General features: G+C 40.5%; 1 protein-coding gene across 2 annotated transcripts; it reads left to right on the top strand.

Annotated features, from left to right (window-relative positions):
- Positions 1–414: 414 nt before the first annotated feature.
- APIP (APAF1 interacting protein) lies at positions 415–19,891 on the top strand. 2 transcript variants are annotated; one of them, XM_032770677.2, is made up of 7 exons: positions 415–610; positions 4,141–4,241; positions 7,020–7,068; positions 10,206–10,323; positions 13,623–13,758; positions 16,279–16,446; positions 17,138–19,891. In XM_032770677.2, the coding sequence occupies exons 1-7, from the start codon at positions 482–484 to the stop codon at positions 17,235–17,237; spliced, it is 801 nt and encodes a 266-aa protein (XP_032626568.2). In that variant the 5' UTR covers positions 415–481; the 3' UTR covers positions 17,238–19,891. The 2 variants fall into 2 exon arrangements, with proteins under 2 accessions (XP_032626568.2, XP_032626569.1); XM_032770678.2 differs by lacking the exon at positions 4,141–4,241 and having other exon boundaries at positions 422–610.
- The last annotated feature ends 1,907 nt before the right edge of the window (positions 19,892–21,798 follow it).

The following is a 21,798-nucleotide window of genomic DNA, read 5'->3' as shown; positions in this document are numbered from 1 at the left end:
TTGGCCCCATCGCATGAAGCGAGGTCCGAAAAGGGCCCTGCCCAAGAGCGCTCAGGAGCTGGGTCTAAAGTGAGAGACGGCGGCTGGACACGATAGACTGGGGCCTGTGTCCACCAATCGGGATGCACAATATGAGGCGCCTTCTGCCACCGCCTTCCTCGGTGTCCCGGGGCCAGCTGTCTCCGCATCGCCGGCAGCGGTGTCCAAGAGCATCACCCAGGTCTCCCCTAAGTCAGGCCCCCGCTATCTGAGCACGTGTCTCTCCTCTCCCCGCGTGCCGGCCGCTGGAGAAGAAGGTGTCTCGCCTCCCCCTGGGGCCGCCTCAGCCACTCGGATTCGGGGCGGGGACCCGAGGTTTATGCTCCTACACCCACCTAAACGCGCCTCCCAAGCAATTGCAGGACAATCTCGCCCTGGAGCTGCCCCCTCCCTGCCGGAGCAGGGACACCCCCCCGGAGCCGAGTCCCTGTCTGCGCCGGGGATGAGGAAGGACCCCGGGGTCCTCCCCAGCGCTGATTGCTGTGTGCATCCAGACGGCGCCATGGCTGCGGCTGGGGGTGGCCTCTGCTGCCCGCGCGGAGGCGGTTGCGTGGCTGGGGATGCATTGCAGGTAGGCGCGGGGGCCTCGGCATCTGGGGGCTGCGACCTCCCCAGCGCGGGGCCCGGCTTGGCAGCGTGCGCGGAGCGCTCGGCTGGTTCAGGGTCAGAAAGCTCCGCGCTCTGCAGGACCCAGCTCTTGAAACCGCTTTATAAATTGCATCGGGAATTGGTACTGGCTGGGAGGGACGAGTACCACATGCTGAGTTGCGCGACACATTCCTGCTGTAGCTGAGATTTCTTTGGTGGTCACCTATCAAGTATTGGTTTACCTATCCCAACTCAAAGTCGGGCAAAATGAAAGCCTGATATGGTGCATTCATAGTAGTTAAATAAGGGCCATAACTAAGGCTAAGATTTTGTAATGGATATTTTTAGTAAAAGTCATGGACAGGTCACAGGCAAAAAAGAAAATACCTGTGACAAAATGGGGATCTATGGGTCCCCATACTGCCTGAAGCCTGCAGCTGCTCAGGGGCTTCGAGCTGCCTGCAGCAGCTGGGGGTTGCGGGGAACCTTTGCTGTCTGCAGTTCCAGGGGCTCCGGCTGTCCCTGGTGGCTGTCCCAGTCCCCTGACACTGGTGGCAGCTGGGATCTCTGGGGGTTCCATGTCAGGGAGCTTGGGGGTACCCCGCAGCCCATGGCAGCTTGGAGCTCCTGGAGTTGCCAGAGACAGCAAGGGTACCCCGCAGCTCCCCGCCTCCATGGGTGGCAGGGGACCCAGCAGCTCCCAACTACCTCAGACTGAAGTCACGGAAGTCACTGGAAGTCAGAATCCGTGGCCTCCGTGACTAAATTGTACCCTTAACCATAATGCACCAAGATGTGTTTTACTCAATTTTAGTTTTATAATCCTTTTATCAGTCTTAAATGTTCAAATAATTTTCATATATAAGAGCAACTAGCACAAATCCTGTTTTGGGACAAACAAAGAAATCTATCTTGGGACAAATAAGTCTATCTTGGATAAATTTATCTGTATTTTTAATTTCATTTAGATTATGTATGCCAATAGTTTCTTTTACTAAATTACTGTATATGCTTGTTCATTAGCTGGTTTGTTTATAAGCTGACCCCCCAAGATGGTTAGGTTAAAAATAGCAAAAACTGTATGACCCTTTCATAAGCCAACCCTATATTTCAGGGGTTGGCAAACTTTGGCTCCTGGCCCATCAGGGTAGGCTGCTGGCAAGGACGGTTTTTTTACCTGGAGCGTTCACAGGCACGGAGCCCCTCTGCTCCCAGTGGCCGCAGTTTGTCGCTCCCATTGGCTGGGAACAGCAAACCATGGCCACAGGGAGCTGAGGGGCGCCATGCCTGCAGACGCTCCAGGTAAACAAAATGTCAATGTATTAGATATTCAATTTAATGATTCATAGAGTTTAAAATCATCAAATTTTGGTGTAGACCCGTTTATAAGCCGACCCACGGCTCTTTGATGCGTCATTTTTTTTGCCAAAAATATTCGGTTTATAAACAAATATATACGGTAAACTTGCTTTAAAGTATTGTAGCTATCCAAAGCATACTTGTGGTGATTTACTGCAAGGATCTGATGCCTTAGAAACAGCTATTGTGAAATATCAGCTGTATGATTTTTTTCTGCAGATGTCTGGTTCATTGCCCTTGTTTGTAAGGAAAATATACATATTGTCCCTAAGATTTTGTCAAGGGAAGACACACATTTTAATACATTGCATATTCCTAGTGTCCTAAAATAGCATTGGTGGTCCACTGTCTTTTGGATTGTAAAGCTATTGAAAACTGTCTTCCAAAGTCCTAATGGCTTATTAAACTTAATTAAATTTATTAAACTTGTTAAACAAATTACCTTATATTACAATATGAAAATTAATTTAACACATTTTGAGACCCTAAGGTAGTACAAATGGTTGGAGTCAAATGGGAAAAACAAATTTTCCTTGACACCTTAGACTCTATTGCCTTTAAAAAATAACTTTAATAAAGTATCCAATTCCCAGATAGACAAAGTGGGTGAGGTAATATCGTTTATTAGACCAACTTCTGTTGGTAATGGAGACAAGCTTCTGAGCTTACACAGAGCACTTCTGGAGGTCTGGGAAACATACTCAGAGTGTCACAGTTAAGTAAGTTTCCCAGACATGAAAAGAAGCTCTCAGTAGGCTCAAAAGCTTCTCTCTCTCTCTCTCACCAACAGAAGTTGGTCCAAAAGAGATTACCTTACTCACCTTGTCTCTCTAATATCCTGGACCAACACGGCTCTTTTATGCATCTATTGTGCATATATAAATTGTGGCTCTCCACCCCAGAAACAGCTGCATTTCAATGTTGTAAATAAAATCCATTAATATTGTAAATTCTAATAAGAGGACATTTCAACAACTTCCCTAACATTGGATACATAATAGTATTTATTTTCTGAGTGCTGTTATTTAGTATACTTCTTCCCTGTGCTTTTTAGTTTTATACTCGACAGGTGCTCCATTTAGTATGTCTGATATTTGAACAGTAAAGCAAAGCTGAGCTGCAAAAGTCCCAGGTGAACTATGAATGAGTCTGTGACACAGTACTCACCCTCAGGAATTACATACATGTTTTTTTATTTAATATTCCATTGTATTTATAAAATTAGTGATTATAATGTTTTCTCTGAAAGAAATATTAAAATGGAGCAGTTAAGATGATAGGTAAACAGCATTTGAGGCATTCTCGCGTCTTAAAATGGTAGGAATGTGAAGCTAGTCAACTGATCTGGTGAGGTGAACATTCCTCTTTCGATATTATTTAAATGCTAATTAAAAAGAAAACAGATCTAAAACATATACAATATTATCCATACATATTCATAATCATAGTTGATATAGCCCATTAATAAAATTAGGACTTTTGTTTTTGTAATTCAAATTTAAATCTTGCAAAATAACCCTACACAAAAATCACGTATGTATCACACAGACTTTTAAAAGCATGTCATACACATACTCCTAGAAATGATGAGAAACGTTCCTTTATTTGGCACTCAGTGGCAACTCTTTGGTCATGTGATATGAATTTACAATGCAAGTTTGTGGTAGTGGTTATGGTGAGATAGATACATAGGAGGTTAGCCTATGTGTAACTTTGCAAAGGGAAGAATGAATTGCCTTCAAAACATTTGAAGGATGTGAACACTGAGGATGGGCAAATGTATTTAGGGCATGGTAGGAGAAATAAGAGAAAAATTATGCTAGTTTGTGATCATAAGGATAGTACTGGCAAAGGTCAGTGGATGGACTAGATGACCTAATCTTTCTCTTTTATCGCTAATCTTGAGGGGATCGATCTAAAGTTCATTGACTGCTCTGAGCTTTGGACCAGGCCTTCTAACTATGAATGCCATCTGATTTTTTTGTTGTTCTAACATGGCCCACATGAAATGTCCGGGGCAGCACACAAACATACCATCAGTCTTTAGTTCAAGCACCAGTGAGGTTTTTTTGATTTTTGAAGTCCTTCTGTATAAATCAGGTATCGTCTCATGCAATTGATTCCAACATTTATAAGTGGACAATTATTTTTAAGGACAAGTTACATCCAAGAAACCTGATTCCGGAGCTCTGTAAGCAGTTTTATCACTTAGGATGGGTCACAGGAACTGGTGGAGGAATCAGCTTGAAACATGGGTAAGTGGGGGTTTTGAAAGCGATAACTATACAGATGATGGGGTCAATTGAATAAGCAGTGAGTGCACTACAATTCATGAAGGATGGCTGAAATTCAGGCGTGAGGCATTAGACAAAGATATGTTGCAGAGATATCATTCTTGGCCTCTGAAGAGGAAGGAATAATTATTGTATTCAGATAAATCCTGAAGACTTATTAATGGGAGATAATTTAGGCAGGTCAGGCAACAAGAAGACTTTCAGTAAACAATTTTTTGGTGTGCATACAATACTAAAAAGTATACAATTAAGAACCACTTTGCTGTATAATTTTGCATGAAATGTACCATTGTCTATTCAGCTTGATAAGTTTGAAGTTATTAATGGATACAGAGCCTCCTCATAGTGGCCATTGAAAGAAAGGAACAGTAATCATAATTAAGGCTAAGTTTTAGTCACAGGTATTTTTAATAAAAGTTATGGACAGGTCATGGGCAGAAAACAAAAATTCATGGACCCGTGACTTGTCCATAACTTTTATTAAAAATACCCCTGACTAAAACTAGGAGGAGGGCTCCGGGGGTGGCTTGGGTGCTGGGGAGGGGGGCGCAGCCCAGGGAAGANCCCGGGGGTGCTGGGGATTGGGGTGTGGGTGCTGGGGGGGAGGAGTCGTGGCCTGTAGGGGGGGCACAGATGCTGGGGGTGGGGATTGGTGGGGCTGGGGCAGGCTTCCTACCCAGCTCCTGGGAAGCAGTGTCCCTAGCTTCACATGCTGCCTCCGCTCCGCCCCAAGCCCCAGTTCTGCAGCTCCCATTGGCTGGAAACCGTGGCCAATAGGAGTTGCCGGGACGGTGCTTGCAGGCAGAGGCACAAGTGGAGCTAGGAGCTCCCACCCCGCGGTAAGCAGCTGCCCCAAGCCCTGAGCCCCCACACATCCAAACTCCTGCTGCCGGGGGACAGGAGGGCCCTGAGACTGCCCCAGCAGCAGCCAGTGCGATTGACTCGGAGGCTGTCCAAGCTGCTCAGGTAGCTCCTGGGCCAGCCGCACAAGGCTGCTGCAGAAAGTCACGAAATCCATGACTTCAGTGACCTCTGTGACAAACACAGAGCCTTAGTCATAATTACACCACAGATGCATTGTTAGTCCAAGATAAATATGATCTGAAGTCACAAAGTAGTGAAACGCTGAGACTTGTCAGTACCCCTCACCTCACCACATGCATGCAACTACGTTGCTGTTCAAGCATCTGATCTGAAGTAGAGGACATTGATTTTAAAAGTGTGAGATTAAGCATCTCAAAAGACTGCTATGTCCTCTGAAGCTTTTTACAGAGTGTAAGGGTGTGTTAGTCTGAGCACAGTTAGAGCCATTTGGAACTGTCCTTAGTTCTGAGGTGTATGCTGACATTGACTATCTTTGTTGCCTTGACCAGATCATTTAACCTCTCTGCCTCATTTTCTGTCTGAGGTGAGTGAGGTAATACCTTTTATTGGACCAGTTTCTATTGGTGAGAGAAACAAGTTTTCATCATCATTACTCGCTGGTGGAATCTAATGAATGATTTAAAATAATTGCACTAGTTTGCATATAGCACAGTGAATGGAAAATTGTTCTATTACTCTTGGTCAACTGTCCTACATTTCAAATACTGTATTCTACTGTCAGCTCTTCATTAAACGTTTAATTTTAAAACAAGACATTTTTCTTTTAGAAAGGAGGTACGTAGCAATCAAATAGTAATCGATTGCTTAATATTCTACTTTCTTAGTTATCTTGCTCATAGAATGGCACCAAGTATCAGTGAATTAAATTCATTACCTATTTGCAGTATTAATGTATTAATTCTAATCCATTAAAACCACTTACTATTTTTATCGCAGATATCATGTGTTTTGTCAAGATAAGTATACTATCTTGAAGGTTATATCTTATTCAAAGGACTCTGTCTACTCCATAAATATGAACTCCATATTTTCCTTAGGAAACTAATACAGTCTTTGTCCTGAAATTGTTGGAAATGTATCTGTAGATTTACTAATTGTTCACTAGGTGTGTCTAGACTTTAAAATAAGGCCTTTAAAGATGAATCGTGATTACAAATATTATCTGATATTTTATTCCCTTTTTATGGCCTTTACTGAAAATATTTCACATCCTATTTTTAAATAATTTTAATATATGTAAATTTGTTGAAATTCTTCATTCATGTAAGCCTTGCAAGCTTTAGATATTTCCACTTGAACATAAATTGTTCAATTTATTCTTCTGTGTGAATTAAATATATTTATTCATATATTAAAACATATATAATACAATTTAGTGGTTATCACATAAATAAGTATATTTCCCAGTAACTAAAGGTGCTGACAAACACTAATAGCTAATTGAAAATAAGCTATACATATAGGTTTGGCATTGTTTTTTCTTGCATCACTCAGTGTCTACTTGCAATTTCCCTTCTGTTTCACTTTGATTCCAGCTAATGTAGGGTGTGGGTTTTTGTTTTTTTCCATCAGTGTTACAAATATACTTAGTTAAATCTGTAGGCAGGTTGAAAGGGCTTTTTATATCTTGGATATTCTCAGAGCTTCCAACTGCTCTAGTAAGATCAATGTCACACATTGAAAACCATCTGTATGTGAATGTGCGGTTGGAGGACAAGTGCGGTTGTTCATCATGTGCTGTGTAAGTTAATTCTTTATCAATAAAGGGTACAGTATTAAAATGGCTCTAGCAAATTATATATTCTTCAAATTGTCTGTCTCATACATAGAGCTAAATTCTGTATCTTTTCCTAGAGATGAAATCTACATTGCACCATCAGGAGTCCAAAAGGAAAGAATTCAAGTATGTAAAACTTATTTTTTACCTCAGAACTCATCCTTGAAAAGGAACAAAATTACTTGTAGTGAGCTGTTTATTCTGAATGTTCTTTCAAAGCAGTTTTGCTTTTTTTTCTTGTTGTGAAGTCTGAAACACCTTATTATTACTGACTACCTTCTTGAGACCACTGATGATTTCTCCTAGTAGTATATGATCTCAGAGCAGAATTCAGTACTTGTTCAGTGGCATATGTAGGTTACTCCTTTTGAGTTTTCTTGTCCTAAATTAGTACTGACCCTGAGATCCGAAATCTCCTTCATCCCCAGATTGGTTTTGCAAAAGCCCAACATTCAGCTAGTTTGCTACTGTTTTAGTTAACAATGTATACATGCAATTGGGTAACTGTCTGTTAAAGCTTCTGTTCTAAATATTTTTATTAGGGCTTTCGATTAATCGCATTTAACTCAGGTGATTAACTTAAAAATTAATAGTGATTAAAAAATTAATTGCAGTTTTAATTGCACTGTTAATCAACAGAATACCAATTGAAATTTATTAAATATTTTGGATTTTTTCTACATATTTATATATATTGTATTCTGTGTTGTAACTGAAATCAGTGTGTATTATTTTTTGTAACAAATATTTGCACTGTAAAATTTAGAAACAGAAGAAATAGTATTTTTCAATTCACCTTATACACATACCAAGTGCAATTTCTTTGTCATGAGAGTGCAACTTACAAAGGTAGATTTTTTGTTTTGTTTTGTTTTGTTACATAACTGCACTCAAAAACAAAATAATATAAAACTTCAGAGCCTACAAATCCACCCAGTCCTCCTACTTGTTCAGCCAATTGCTAAGACAAACAAGTTTGTTTACATTTACAGGAAATAATGCTGCCCTCTTCTTATTTACAATGTCACCAGAAAGTGAAAACATTTTGTAGCTGCCATTGCAAGCTGTTTATGTGCTAGATATGCTAAATGTTCGTATGCCCTTTCATGCTTCTGCTACCATTCCAGAGGACATGCTTCCATGCTGATAACAGTAAATTAAAAAAATAATTTGTTAATTAAATTTGTGACTGAATTCCTTGGGGGAGAGTTGTATGCCCCCAGCTCAGTTTTACCTGCATTCTGCTGTATATTTCATGTCATAGCTGTCTCAGATGATGACCCAGCACACATTGTTCATGTTAAGAACACTTTCTCTAGAAATTTCACAAAATGCAAAGAAGGTACCAATGTAAGATTTCTAAAGTCAAATACAGCAGGTGACCCAAGGTTTAAGACTCTGAAGTGTCTTCCAAACTCTGAGAGGGATGAGGTGTGGGGCATGCTTTCAGAAGTCTTAAAAGAGCAACACTCTGATTCGGAAACTACAGAACCAAAACCACCAAAAAACAAAATCAACCTTCTGCTGGTGGCATCTGACTCAGATGATGAAAATGAACATGCGTCGGTCCACACTGCTTTGAATTATTATTGAGCAGAACCCATCATCAGCATGGACTCATGTCCCCTGGAATGGTGGCTGAAGCATGAAGGACATACGAATCTTTAGCGCATCTGGCATGTAAATATCTTGCGACACTGGCTACAGCAGTGCCAAGAGAATGCCTGTTCTCACTTTCAGGTGACGTACACAAGAAACAGGCAGCATATCTCCTGCAAATATAAAAAAACTTGTTTGTCTGAGTGATTGGCTGAACAAGAAGTAGGACTGAGTGGACTTGCAGGCTCTAAAATTTTACACTGATTTTTTTTTTTTTAACAATTCTACATTTGTAAGTTCAACTTTCATGATAAAGATCACATTACAGTTACTTGTATTAGCTGAATTGAAAACTACATTTCTTTGTTTTTTTACAGTGCAAATACTTATCAAAAATAAATATACAGTAAGCACTGTACACTTTGTATTCTGTGCCTTGCATAATGACAGGTTTCAGAGTAGCAGCTGTGTTAGTCTGTATCCGCAAAAAGAACAGGAGTACTTGTGGCACCTTAGAGACTAACAGATTTATTTGAGCATACACTTTCGTGGGCTACAGCCCACTTCATCGGATGTATCTGCATCTGCATGCATCTGATGAAGTGGGCTGTAGCCCATGAAAGCTTATGCTCAAATAAATTGGTTAGTCTCTAAGGTGCCACAAGTACTCCTGTTCTTTTTGTATTCTGTGTTGTAATTAAATATATTTGAAAATGTAAAAAGCGTACAAAAATATTCAAATAAATGATATTCTCTTATTATCTAAAAGTGTGATTAATCACAATTTTTTTTAATCGTGTGATAAAATTGCTATTTTTAATTGCTTGACAGCCCTATTTTGTATTTGTTTGTATGTAAATCTTTCTTTCTCTAGGGCTGCTCTGTAGACAGATAGGATCTCCCCAGATCAAGATGACCTTAGTCCAGTGGTGGGCAACCTGCAGCCCATGGACTGAATGCAGGGCACCAGGGTAATCTGATTGCAGGCCTCCATTCCCAGCCAATGGGAGTTGTGGGAAGCGGTAGGTCGCAGGGACATGCTTGCTGCCGCTTCCCGCAGCTCCCATTGTCTAACGGCAAACGGCAGCCACTGGGAGTTGTGAGGGGCCATGCCTGCGGACGGTCAATGTCAGATAAATGTCTTCCAGTCCACAATCAGATTACCCTGATGGACCACAGGTTGCCCACCACTGCCTGAGTCTATCTTAGTTCCTCTCCCTTAAGAATAAAAACAGAAGAACTGCTGGAGATGAATAGTAAATACTGCCAGCTGATTTATGATGCTAGGGACTCCTCCGAAACAGAAACATATGTGAGTAAGAATCACTACTTCACATCTCCATCTGAGATAATACAATAAAGGATGATAGGAGTCCTCTCCCTGATTGAGTCTTGGGTTTTCACGTAATGATCATTAAATGTATTTGCAGAAGAAAAGATGGGGGACAGATATATTCTGGCATGATGCATAATTGATTTTAAATAAAAAAAACTTTGTGCTTAATCTCATGGAGTAATTGTTTAAGAACAGTTTATTAGTGCAAAAATACCATTTAGGTAAAGCTGCCAAAAGCAAGCCTGTTTTCTAGGTATCTTCCCAGAAGAAAAGTAAATGTATTTTGGAGAAGAGTGTCCCAGTTTAAGCAGTTCTACCTCTCTTGCAGCCCGAAGATATGTTTGTTTGTGACATGGAAGAACGGGACATCAGCGGCCCTCCATCACACAAGAAACTAAAGAAAAGCCAATGCACGCCTCTCTTTATGAATGCTTACACCATGAGAGGTATGCAATAAATGCATTTGAGTCAGACAATAATAAATCAATATAAATCAGTTCATGAAATGGAAACTCCTAAGTCATAAGTATAGCATCACTGGAATTTAATATTGCCTTAATTGGAAAATACTGTCATAGCTAAATTTGTAGTCTCATGTCCTTGCAGTAGTTTCATACCAATAGATTTTAGGCCATATTACAATCTTTTGCAGTTGTAAAGGTTAGAAATTGTAATTGCTAGTACAATGGTGTAAGAAATGTAAAGCTATTAAGATTCCAAATTATTGACAGAACATGTATTTACTTTACAATTATAAATATTTTGAAGAACAAAACTTTTTTCCCTTTTCTGTAATTACAGTACAGGCCAAGTCATGAGTTTAAGATTCTATTTCTCTTGCATCTATTGATAACAGAAATGCCAGAAATAGTACAGTGAGTGCAACTCTCACAATTGTTTGCCACATTAAGTGGAAGCAGCATGTCCCACATCAGTACTTTGAGAGAAACAAATCCACATGGGATCTAGTAATAGGCATGACATTTCATGCCTGACCACAGTAAACTTGGATTAGAGGCCCTGTTTGTCTGTCTACCATTTATTTCAATCCAGTTAATCCTAATGTGAAAAAGACAATTTAATCCCTTTATCTAATGCCTCTGGTCCCTTTTAGAAATATATTTTAACTTTTAAAATTATATATATTAATCTAACACTTCTGCACTTTCTACACATTTTTATCAGTTTAATTTAGTGGAATTTCATTTTAACAGTAGTTGAAGGTTTTATGCAGTTTTATAAGATTTGTGTCGTTTGTCCTCCTGCCTGCCCCCCTCTCCCCCCCCCCCCCCCCTTGTTCCTAGAACTATACAACATTTCGCTCCGTATCGGTTTATGGCACTAATCCTTTGGCCTCTGCACATCTTTCCAACGTCTGCACCCCTCCCCCCCCAAATACAAAGATATGTTAGCGCAAGTTCTATTTTCTTGTTCTTCTCATGCGTACAATAGGTATAATTTAGAGCACATGTGAAGTAAGCACTCTCCTGCACTTACTCTCCAACACCAAGAAGAACTTGTCTAATATTTTTCAGCACACCTAGTATTGAGAGCTTAGTGAATTTAATAGAGCACAGTCGCTATGATCCGGCCCGTCTAGGGAATCCTTCCTTTTTGTGCCAGTGAAGCTTTCACACACAAGCACAAAGCCCTACATGAGTAATTCTCTTATACATAATAAGAATGATGCTAATGTCAAGTATCCGTCAGGGCGATCAACCTATAGTAGCCCCGTCCTACGCGAGAACAGGTGTGTGTATACCAGAGTTTGAAACTTCATCCTCTGCTCGGAAACAACCTGGACATACGCCGCGTAAGAACCGGCCATCAAGGTGGCGAGGTCTCCTCCAGTGGGTTTGGCAGCCAGCACGCACATGTACATGGAAGCGTGATACCAGATCACCTCCTTATTCCCTCGTATGCTTTGGATATCATATCAGGGAAGTCCCAATTTCGCCTGTATGTGCAGCGTCTTTATCACATTAATCACGAGCAATTGCTCTTCTATCTGGCAATACCTCACATTGGCGGCTCATAGACATCCCTGCTATCAACCACCACGCTCCCCAACGCGTCCATCTCCTCACCCTCCATTGCTTCCAAATCTGCGATCGCGTCCCAAGGTTTATGATTTCAAGCACACTTTTCTTGAGCATTGATATCAGTCTCTATAGGTCTGCAGACCCTAATGGGCCACTGATAACGACTGCACTAGGTGAATGCATGGCGCGGTACCTACTTCAACTTCCCCCCAGTTACTCAGCACGAGTGCGCCCAGTAGCTTCATGTCCAAGGTACGTACACCCTGGCCGTCCCTCGCTCCGCTTGTTCACGCAATACCCCCGAGGGGCTCGCTTATCCAATCCACGGTCAGACTGATTTTATATTAAAGACACAACGGCCCCAAAAAAGGATATTAGGAGTCTATTCTTGTTTTCATGTAAAGGAAACTTGCACATGGAGAGCCTTTGCATATCCAAAGGAGAACTTGCAATTTTCAGCAACATTGCAGGTTATACCTTGTGATTCCTGTGCTTGACCTTTCCACCACACCACAATATAAAAATAAAATGATTGCAAGTGATGTCAGGGAACCAGTATGCTCCAGAGCAGGGGTGAAAGTAACTCCGGATACTTACCGGTATGCGGTCGGGGCGAGGTCTCGGGCAGAAGTAGGGTGACCAGATATCCTGATTTTATAGGGACAGTCCCAATTTTTGGGTCTTTTTCTTATATAGGCTCCTATTACCCCCCTCCCCCACCCCATCCCAGTTTTTCACACTTGCTGTCTGGTTGCTCTAGGCGAAAGGGGCGGGGATGGGGGTCAGCATCCCCCTGCCAGCCCTTCCAGGCCACCTGGCCCGCGCTGCCCGGGGCTCCAGTGGTGATTTAAACGGACTGGGCCGCCATATGCTGCTGCCATGGTAGCAGCAGCAGCAGCAGCATCCAGAGCCCTGGGCATTTTTAAATCGCTGGCCCCAGTGCAGCTGCTCCCTTTGACCTCCCTCTTCTGCCCATCAGCAGCCGAGTGGGGGACAAAAGGGGCAGGGATGTTAAAGCACTGCTGGATCCGTTGCCATGCCAGCACTTTAACGTTGTTGCACCACCCTCATTGGCCTGCCAGGGGGGCGCAGCAACACTAAAGCGCTGCCGCAGCAGCGTTTTAACGTCTCTGCCCCTTTCTTCCTCCCCTGTCGGCAGCCCTGCTGATACAGACCCTACATACCATACGGGCCGGTGCAGGTTCTTACCGGTACTCCGTACTGGCCTGTACCAGCTTTCACTCCTGCTCCAGAGAGAAGTGGCTGTACGTCAAAGAAACTCTCCTTCTCTTCTGAGTTCTTTGAGTCTTCTTTGTACTCTTCTGCCACAAATAAGTCAAATTTTTAATTCTTTAGCACCTCAGCGCACTTTGGTGATGTAATTAAAATGTTTCAGTCATATCAGCAGATGGAAAAGTAAAATAGATGCATGAGGGAAAGGTTTGCCTGGAAGTTGCACTAAAACCGTCTACTGACACCATAAAGATAGCTCTCATTGTTCTTTGTAGATTACAGAATACTTCCTATTAACATACCTTTTGGTTGCTTTAAAGAACTGACTATGTTCCTTGTCTAGTCCATTAGCAAGGATGTTCAGCTGAAGGGTTGAAACTCATTTTCACATGTCAGTTTATCTTAATGGAACGTAGGGAGTCACATTTCAATATGAAATACAGAGGCATCCCTTTTCCCTCTCCTTCTAGGAGCTGGAGCTGTGATTCATACTCATTCAAAAGCTGCTGTCATGGCTACCCTTCTCTATCCAGGAAGTGAGTTTAGAATTACCCATCAGGAAATGATAAAAGGAATCAAGAAATGCACTTCAGGAGGATATTACAGGTAGATTCCCATTTACAAGACTAATCCGGCATACACTGTTTCTGCTAAATGTCATCTTCAAAAATGTCAGTGTCTTTTGTGGTATCAGTATTCAAGTGAGCAATATTTGTAATTAAGTCAGAGGAATGTTCACTAAGGGACTGATTTAAATAAAACTCACCATGCTTTTCTTGGAGCAAAGCTCAAATCCAGTTGAAGAACATTAAACTGATCAGGGAAGACCAATATTTTCCAGTGTTATGAATTTCCTTACATTTCAATTTTCTGCTTTTATTGTGAATGAGTGACTCTGTGTACTAATGAAAGGTGAGAGGCTACTGTTTTTTAATACTGATGCCAGATATGGTGAAAAGATAGCAGTCCCAACTTCCAACATGCTGTCTCGGGGTGACCCTAACCTGATGAAAAGAAAACACCCTAGGGCTAGGGTTAAAAGGTAGCAAGATTTCTGTAACAACTCAGATATGACTTCCCCAGAGACGGTGCTGAATTATTCTAGATTTTGTGTGGTGGTTCTCACAAAGCATTGAGTTGGGACTAGCACACTCATTTCAGATAGTGTGATAACAAGATGAGAAATTATGAGGTGTTAAAGGTATACACCTCTGCACTTTCTTGGTGTTAATTTTGTAACTAACATTTTTCCCAAAAACTTTTGAGAAAGTAGAAATGCATTGAGGTTTGGATTTGGTACATAAGTGTGTTCTATGCCCATAAAGATGTCAACTTCACCAAAACTTTAACTTTTGTCTGCATTAGTATTTGCATTTTTAATGTATGGCAAAGGCATCTGATAGCACTGGATAGGCACTTTTTATCTTGAATTTTGTATACAAATTAATCCTTTTTTGGATTCAATTTTCAGAGGGTGTTTCTGGATATTATTTTCTGGTGGTGGTTCAGGTAAATATTAAGGATGGGATTTTCAAAATATTTATCATTGGCCTAAATCTGATCTCACTGAAGTCAGCAGAAATTTTACCTTTGACTTAGTGGAAGCAGAGTCTGATTAAACAGTCATTATCTCAGGAGATCTTTAAAAAAAAGAGTATCATTAGCCTGGTCTCTCTCAATAATAAAATAATAGTTGACACGTGCATGCCATCATTTATCTAAGAATCTTTGTGGAGCTTAATTCTCACAAACAACCTTGTGAAGCTGGTAAGTGGTTTTATAGAATCACACAGCCAGTGGCAGAGTTGGGACTAGAACCTAGGAGATGTTGCTCCCAGTCGTCTGTTCTAACTACTAGCCAACACTTCAGCTCTTCTTTTAATTTCCAGGCTGTATGTGACTAGTAGGTGAGCTCACAAACATCACTACAGTTGTTTCATTCATTAGACTGTAGAGTGCTTTGGTATGCCTTCAGCATGAAAGACTGTCTAGAACCGGATTTTCTCTCTTTCTATAAATAAACACATCAAATACTAGATTTACTACTTTCAGCATTGCTTCATATCTATAATGTAGTTCCATCTTTTTTGAAGATGTTGTCCCACCATCTACTCAAAAAATACCTGTATGATCTTGATGGTGAATCTGGATTTGAGCTAGAGATTTATTATATCTATTTAAACAAGTTTCTGCAAATATTAATTAAGGTTCAAACAATGCCAGATATCCTAGTCTCTCTTTGCTACACACTGTTGTGCAAGTTCCACTGAACAGCATGCAGCATCTTGCCTGTATTGCAGTGGTTCTCAAACTATTGTTTGCAGATTGCATGTATCCCACTGAGTACTCTGTCACAACAGAGAAACATCTTTAATTCTTCAAGCACTGACACTTCTTTCTACTTGCAGGACTCTGTCAGGGTTTCCAAAGTCTTTTTTAGGCCAACCAAATTTAGACATTTTAATCCTGAGTGGTCGCTTCATATCTATCTTAAGTGTTTTTGTTTTGTTTTGTTTTTTAAAATAAATTCAGCCATGATCAAGTTAGTAGATGTTGCCAGTGTTGGAGGGGTAACCAACACAGAAGAGGACAGACCAAAACTGCTAAGTGACTCAGACTGGTGAAAGTAGTAAGGGCAGGCAACAAAAGGAGATTTAATGCTGAGAAAAGTAAATTTCTAAATCTGAGGAGAGAGAATAAACAGCGGATACAAAATAATGATATGTAGGCAAGCAGTTACACGAAGTTGCATTAAAGTATTTTTATTTTCTTTTGTCCTTAATACTGTTCAAATATTCCCAGCGTAGTGTAACCCAGCACTATAGCTTTCATAGGGAAGGTGTTGTATCAGGTTTTGAACCAAAAGTGCCCTTGAGAGGATAGAACATAGCATTGTTCACAAGATGAAAGAGTTTGAGAAACACTGTTAAAGAGATTACCAAATCCTCTGCAAATTATAAAAGGATTCCTCACTTGGGGAAAGCTTAGGACAATGGCTCTTAGATGTGGAAAAGAACTGCGATATCATCCATGCCATGTAAGAGCAGGAACAGAGTAGTCTCCTGATAGAGAACACTTCAGAACGCATTAGTTTTTAATTGCAATAATACTTCATTTTCTATTTAGATATGATGATAAGTTAGTGGTCCCCATTGTTGAGAACACACCAGAGGAGAAGGATCTCAAGGAACGAATGGCACATGCAATGAATGAATACCCAGATTCTTGTGCTGTATTGGTCAGACGTCATGGAGTTTACGTATGGGGAGAAACATGGGAAAAAGCCAAAACCATGTGAGTGCAATTTAAAGGTCATATCTGTTGCCATAGTAGCCCTGAAATATTAATGGAGGTAGAATCACTGCATATGCATCCCAGCCACAGTTGATAGTTCCCTTTCTGGGCTCACACCACCAGTGACAATTGCCCCAGTCTACGGGGTTCCTGACAACTTGATTTCATGTGGGAAAGGCCCTCCTCATATACATATCAGCTTCCAGGGAAGATCTCCAAGTTGCTTACAAGTAGCAGTACCCTCCTCAACAGCCTCAGCTTACAGAGTCACAAATGATGGACTGTTTTTAAATAATATTTTTTTCCCATAAATGGGAATCCATTTCCCCACCTGCCAGTGGAGAGCTGTGCAGCACAAAGCCTGGGCACCACAGAGGCCTGGCTAACCCTCCCCCACCAGAGACTTTAATGTGCAGGTGGAGTGACTATTGCAATAAAGTGATAGCACATGGTCAGGCAGCAGCACACTCCCACTATCCAGGGTGACCAGATGTCTTGATTTTATAGGGGCAATCCTGATATTAGGGCCTTTTTCTGATATAAGCATCTATTATCTCCCACCCTGTCCCAATTTTTCACAGTTGCTATCAATGCTCAGTCTATAGAAGAAAAATGTTCACTTTTTAAACATATGCAGCTTCCTAAGGATGCGACCCAACTCCACGTTTTTCTTGTTCTGTTTTTACTGAAGGTGCGAATGTTATGATTACCTGTTTGATATCGCAGTACAGATGAAGCAGCATGGACTAGATCCTGCAAAACATCCAGCTGAAGAAAACGGAATTATATAAACTACTACAACACAGTTCTGTACCTCCACCCACCCAAAATTGCAGTGCAAAAAGTGAAAATGTATTTGTCAACCTTTTGTGCGTTTATAACTCAGCGCCCTTCTACTGCATCTAGTAGAGCATGCTTTGTCTGTCAAAAGGTGAATTATAGCTAAAATGTTTAATAACAGCAAGTGGAGGAAACATAGCCCCAATCCTACAAGCTGATCTGTGCAGGCAGACCCTTATGACCAGGTCTGCAGGATCAAGGCCATGCATAGCAATTCTGCTTCAGGACTGGGTTTTTTCCCTTCAGTAGCAATTGTTGAATGCCATTTGATTAATTTCAATGGGCCTGGTGGGTCACTTGTGTACCTTGGACAGAAAAACTACAGTGGATTTGGCTCCCTGTTGCCAAAGAATCAGTGTCTAATAGTAGCTGAAACTGTCTTAAAATTGACAGGTTTCAGAGTAGCAGCTTGTAGCTCACGAAAGCTCATGCTGAAATAAATTTGTTAGTCTCTAAGGTGCCACAAATACTCCTGTTCTTTTTATCTTAAAATTAAATGTCTCATAAAATGTAACTATCAGATTATCATTTTTGTAGCTGTTTAAATCAGTCTCTGAATGTTTTAAGCAGAATAAAGGAATTCAGAGCAGAAACCTTAACTCCACCTCAGTGTGCCTGACTTTGATAGAGCAGCATATAATACACATAGGGTAACTGTACAAAGTCAGTTGTGGCTCCCATCTCTCTCTCAGGAATCAGGGCCTGCAGCAGAGCTAGTCTGGAGGGGCCAGCAGGCTGGCTTTTAAGCCAGCAGCAGCGTACTGGCTGCTCAATGCTCATTCCCACTGTTGTGCCTGCTCTTATGTTCCTGCCTTGAATCCAGTCTTGTCTCTGTCTTACCCCTGCCTTGCACCTGCTTGCCTGCTACCCTGTTTGCTCCGGTTCTTGACCTCTGGCTTGATCTTTGGCTCCGGCTTCTGACTCCTAGCTTGACCATTGGCTCTGGTATTTAGCTCCTGACCCGTGGCTCTGGCTTCTGACTCTGGCTTGACCCATGGCTATAGTATCCAGTTCCTGCCCTCTGGCTTGAGCCTTAGGTCTGGTATGTAGCTCCTGACCATTGGCTCCAGCTTCTGATTACTGACTTCAGCCTTGATCCACAGGTTTGGGTGTTCCTAATCCACCACGCAACTCTCAGATTCTGCTACACATGGCCCAAGCCAGAAGGGGGCGTTATTCCACTCTTTTGGCAGCTGGATTCTACTAGTTATTCTTGATTATGAGCTGGTTTGGAAGGAAAGGAGGGAGAGGGGTTTTTTTTTTTTAAAAAAATTGCTGTGGATGAATTTCTTCCAAAAATCACTTTGATTTTCTCACTGCAATTCTAAGTTTCTGAAATGTTCCTCCTGCCAATGAAAAAAAAAAATTAAACTACTTTTTTGCTTTTACAACTTTCTCTTTATAACATCAAAATCATGTAATTTTTTTTTATTATTATTATTATTATTTTGTAGAGTGGTGGGTTTGATGTGGAAAACCTTAGGTGGTGCTGCAAATAAGTATGGAGCACAAATACACACTAATAAATTATAGTAAAAGATTGTAACTTTTTAATTTTCTTCTGCAACCTCTCTCTGTATTGAATTGAAATGATTTTTATTTATTAATTATTATTGCCATCATAATTGCTTGCACTTGCTCTCTCAAAAGAGGGTTTTGGTTTGGTCAGACTTGGACATTTATTTTTGAAAGTCAATAAAAAGGGTAATGAAGATGTAGAGATGATGTGAGCAACAGTTCAGTCTCTATCTTCTGTTAAGTATATACTGGAAAAAGATACTAGGCACAATATTCGATGAAGGATTAATATATTTTAATTGTGATGTCTCTTATATTGTGAGATACTGCATTTTTTCTAGATCTGCTTCTAAATATTTAGCTGTGTGCTGGATTGTGGATCATAATTTCTGCAGGACTAATGACCCATGGTGGTTCTGTTAATAGTTGTCTGTCGCCTCCCAAGTAGAAAATTTCATTATCAGTTGGCAGTCTACACCGCTGGGCTTGATACCTTTTTTTAAAAATTGCAGAATTCAAAAATTCGATATGAAGCCTGAAGCACCAGTTGAACTATTAATTTGTTCCTAAGTGGTGGCAATTTTTTTTTATCAAGCCTGTAACTAATCGCCTTGGAATCCTCTGGTAACTTAGATTCTCTTCTGAACTAAGAAAAAGCTAACAATTCTATAGTTTGCCTGGGTGAATGAATTACTACAAGACTGATATTCTGTCTTAATTTTTCCTTCACAAAGGAATTCACTTTCAATAAGATCTTGTAAAAGACCATTAGAATTTTAAAACAGCTTGATAAATGTCCTTGTGACCATAGTTAACCACAGTCAAATTTCATCAAATGTCATGATTCAGGATATATACAATGCAATGAGGGTCAAAAAGTACATTATTCACTGAAATACTATTATGGAATACTGTGCATTTTATTATCTTCTTCTACTATATTGGGGAATGGCCAGTGTTGGAAGCAAGGTATCAGTTTGGATGGGCTAATGGTCTGATCAGATAGAGTAATTATGTTTCTGTGAATACCTCTTTAAATCAAAAGCTACAGTATATAGAAATAAATTTTACTTTGTTCTATGAAAAAGATCAGTTGACTCTTTATTATATTTTTATGTATGCCATAATGTCGACAGTCAGACTTGCCTTTTAGGATAAAGAGAAATTATCTCCCTTTTTTATCTCTCTTGTGACCTTCTGCAGTTGTTCTCCCAGGCCTACTTAGAAACAAATTGTAGTGAGCTGAACTTATCCTACAAATACGATGTTCTGCCTTGATCGACATTGGACTTTGTGATGTGACCAAAGGTCTGCAAATAGACATGTTTACTTAGGAATGACTTAATTGCAGGGAACATACCCACTATACATTTTGTAGGAAAATATACTGTTCCCTCCTTGGAAGAATTGAAGTACTTTCAACAGGAAGTAGTTAATCTTTCATCCCTTCAAATTCTCCTATCCTGCCCCTCCTTGAATAAATTTCTTGAAAGAACTGCAGCACTGGTGAATGTTTAGATGGACCCCATCTATCTGTGCAGGATGGAGTCTAAAGCCATGTCTAAACTACCACTTATGTCGGCAAAACTTACGTCACTCAGGGGTGTGAAAAAATACCCTTGAGCAACATAAGTTTTGCCGGCATAAGTGGCAGTGTGCACAGTGCTATGTTGGCAAGAGAGCTTCTCCCGCTGTCATAATTACTGTCATTCATTGAGGTGGTTTTATTGTGTTGATGGGAGAGCTCTCTCCTGTTGATATAGAGCAGCTACAATGTAAGCTCAGTAGTGTAGAAATGGCCTAAAGTGACCTCACACAAACTTCTACAGCAAAATTCACTGAGGAAAGCCTCAGTTTTGTCTTTCATTTCCCACTTTCTATAAGTGACCAAATTTGGCTGTTCTTGGATACCTTATACTATTTAGGAAAAACAACTATTGCACCGAGTCTGAGTGATTGCAGGTTCTTGAGTTATTTCTGTTTCCCCTATAATTCACCCTCTACTTTAAGAAAACAAACTTCTGCTGGTAATGAAGTTCCCTTTCCCTGCTTCATTTAATCAAGGTGCCGCTTTTCTTTTTCACTGATGATGGATTTCATATTTTCTCCCTAAATATGACTGAAAAGCTAATGAGCTATTTCCTGCTTGATGACTACTTCTATTGTTTTTGGACCCCTATTTCCTTTTCAGTTACTTGTCTTTTGTGGCTTAAACTTCATTATTTCTGTTGTTTCACATATATGCCCATACTGTATTAGCATATATACTGAACTTCATGTAGCATCTGTATTTTCTTGACTAATTTTTTCATCAGTAGAGGTATTTCTCAGTACCAGACATTTGAGTTTTGGTGGTGAGCATTCACTGCAGCAGTCAGAGTGATGATCTGTGGGTTGCAGCAGGGACTGACAATAGGAACTCTTGTGTCCTTCTGACTCACTGTGTGATTTTTGGCCTGTCATGTAATCTTTCTACTCTAATCATGCTCTGCTCGTGTTGTAGAGCTAATTAATGGGTGTAAAGGAATGTCAAGATCTTTGTATAAGATGCTATATATATGAAAGACGTTAAGCAGCTTCTGTCTTCCTTAGTGCTGTTATCACCCTCAGAGTATGCTAGCAAACAGATTCATTGCTGATGTTTCAATCCAATTACAGGTAGTTTCTGTTTAAAATCTGGTAGCTGATGGTGATCTCTGATACCATCTCTAACATGCACTATCTCTTCAAAAGTGAATTCCTGTTAGTACTGAGTTAATTAAAGGTTTTCAAGTCTAACATTTACAGTCATAGTGGAACATAGTTATATTATTGTACTGTACTGATGTTTAAAACAAATACAAAAAAGCTTCCACAGCTTCTTGTTATATTGCTCCATTAGTATTGCACTGACTGACTAGACTAGAGGGTCCAAGGACAAGCATTTTTCTTGCTGTCTTTGTTCTTCAAGATTTGTATGTTAATAACCAGTAAATATTTGATCTGCTTTGACCT

Source organism: Chelonoidis abingdonii, chromosome 4 (assembly GCF_003597395.2).
Source record: "Chelonoidis abingdonii isolate Lonesome George chromosome 4, CheloAbing_2.0, whole genome shotgun sequence".
Lineage (NCBI taxonomy): Eukaryota > Metazoa > Chordata > Testudines > Testudinidae > Chelonoidis > Chelonoidis abingdonii.
This window is presented reverse-complemented; position numbering and strand designations above follow the sequence as displayed.